Raw genomic sequence first — 1,923 nt, forward strand, 5'->3', positions numbered from 1 at the left:
GTCGAGGGATACGGGAGGGGGGGGGCGTCAAGGGATACAGGTGGAGGGTTAGAACCCCTGCCAGATTTTTATTGCCGTCTGTGCCTACGTCTGGGAGATGCATCCTCCTCCAGGTGTCACCGAGACAGGAAGTGAGGGAAATCCAAAATGTTACATTTGCCACCAGAAAAGGAATGAAGGGGAAATCCTCCAATGGGGACACCTGTTCTGGTGACAACTGCAAGGGGATTTTTGGGAAGACTTCCTCTCACTTCCCGTTTCTCTGGGACAGGAAGTGGCATAAAATCTCCCCAGTGGGGGACACGGGCCCCGACAAAGGTTCTAACAATTTCCTGCTCCGTCCAAAACCAAAGAGAACAGTGTTGGCTTTGGATACACCGGGGATGACATTCAGTCTTCTATTACTATCATTGTGAACGGTCACTTTATCATTTCCTGTTTCCCGGACTCTTCAGAAGTGGCCCGAAGTGGCGCAGGGCCCGGCCGGACACTGCACACCGTTTCCCGGCTTCCAAGTGTGCTCTGTAGTCGGTGGCATTACAAGAGCAGCCGAGGCGGCGTCTATGGGGCCTGGGCTAGGAGGGGGCCCCATTATAGGGAAACCTGTCTACAGCAGTTTACATTCTACTCTGCATTGCGGCACGGGGTGTACAGCACTGTTGGGCATACTTGGGAGCTGGAAGCAGATGTTATTAGCATGACACAAGCTGTAATGTTGGGCGATATAAATGGTTGGGGCAGGAACAAGGGGGGTTCATCAGACGGGTCCGACCTGTAAGAGGAGGGCCAGGAGGGGATCCAATTCACCTCCATCAGACTCCTGGACACCAACCCGTGGGGTTCCCTCTCGTTTCATGCTCCTGGATTGGTTGGATATCCAGATGGAATGATCATTGGATACAATGTAACCCTCGGCATGAAGATGGGGCTCGTATTCAATAGACATTTCATATCCATCTCAACCGTCACTCAGGAACGGGTCACCTGTTCTGGGGACACCCCATCCCCTCCCCCCACGTACCTTTTTTCTGCACGGTGACCCATCCGACCGGAGCTTCATCCTGAGCCAGCAGGTACCAGTCACCGCGAGCTCCCGGCATCCACTCCTGCACAGAGCAGGTGAAGTTCCCAGAATCCCCCGCGGCGGCCCGAGGAACTCGCAGCTTGAAGATGGTCGGGGACAGTTGGAGTTGCTGTAGCCGGCCCTCCCAGCGTGGACTTAGTGGGCTCCACACCCCGTAGCGGTCCGTACTGAGGATGGTCTCCAACTCGGCGCTCCGACTTCCCCCATGGAAGGCCCAGGACACGGCCAGCTGGGACTCGGGCCGGGAGCGGGAGAGGATGGCGCAGTCCAGGGCGAAGTGGTCGCCGTCCATCACAGACACATTCAGAGGATTGGCGTCCAGGTGCAGCGCGGCATCTGCGGATAGGAGGAGGAGATAAAAAGATGTCATCAGCACCACACACGGCGAATACGGCACAACGGCTGCTGGTGGGACAACCCAAGCCGGTTACTGAACCCAACCTTGGCCTGACAAAATAATCCAGGGTGGGTCTTGGCCTTTACCTGGACCTTTGACCTCTCCTCAAACCAAAGCTCCATCACTACTTTACCCCTTAAAGGACCACGTCTACCTCTCAGGTCTCTAGAGCCTCCATTCCTGCGCCCCATACAATGGCCCCCACCATCTCGCAGTCCACCATGTACACTCACCGGGTCGTCGCACACTGACGTAGGTGGCGGCCGAGCGGTCCTCGGCCCTCTTGTACCACTGGCGCCCCGGATCCTGCAGCCACTCCTGTACGCGGCAGCTGTAGGCCCCGCTGTCCAGCTCCTCGGTGGCGCGAAGGGTAAGGGTGTAGAGGCCCGGAGCCGGCTGTGATAGGAAGAGGCGGCTGGGCAGATCGGGGTTCCCCCTATCC

General features: G+C 57.4%; 1 protein-coding gene across 1 annotated transcript in view; it reads right to left on the reverse strand.

Moving 5' to 3' along the window:
- LOC108802397 (immunoglobulin superfamily member 3-like) overlaps positions 1-1,923 on the reverse strand; it is a 67,416-nt gene that overhangs the window by 830 nt on the left and 64,663 nt on the right. Inside the window, exons 13-14 of the mRNA XM_018574257.1 lie at positions 1,715-1,917; positions 1,022-1,420 (exon numbers count right to left, since the gene is read on the reverse strand). Coding sequence (XP_018429759.1) covers positions 1,022-1,420; positions 1,715-1,917 — 602 coding nt within the window. The remainder of the gene's footprint in view (positions 1-1,021; positions 1,421-1,714; positions 1,918-1,923) is intronic.

Source organism: Nanorana parkeri, unplaced genomic scaffold (assembly GCF_000935625.1).
Source record: "Nanorana parkeri isolate BGI_ZX_2015 unplaced genomic scaffold, ASM93562v1 scaffold2841, whole genome shotgun sequence".
Lineage (NCBI taxonomy): Eukaryota > Metazoa > Chordata > Amphibia > Anura > Dicroglossidae > Nanorana > Nanorana parkeri.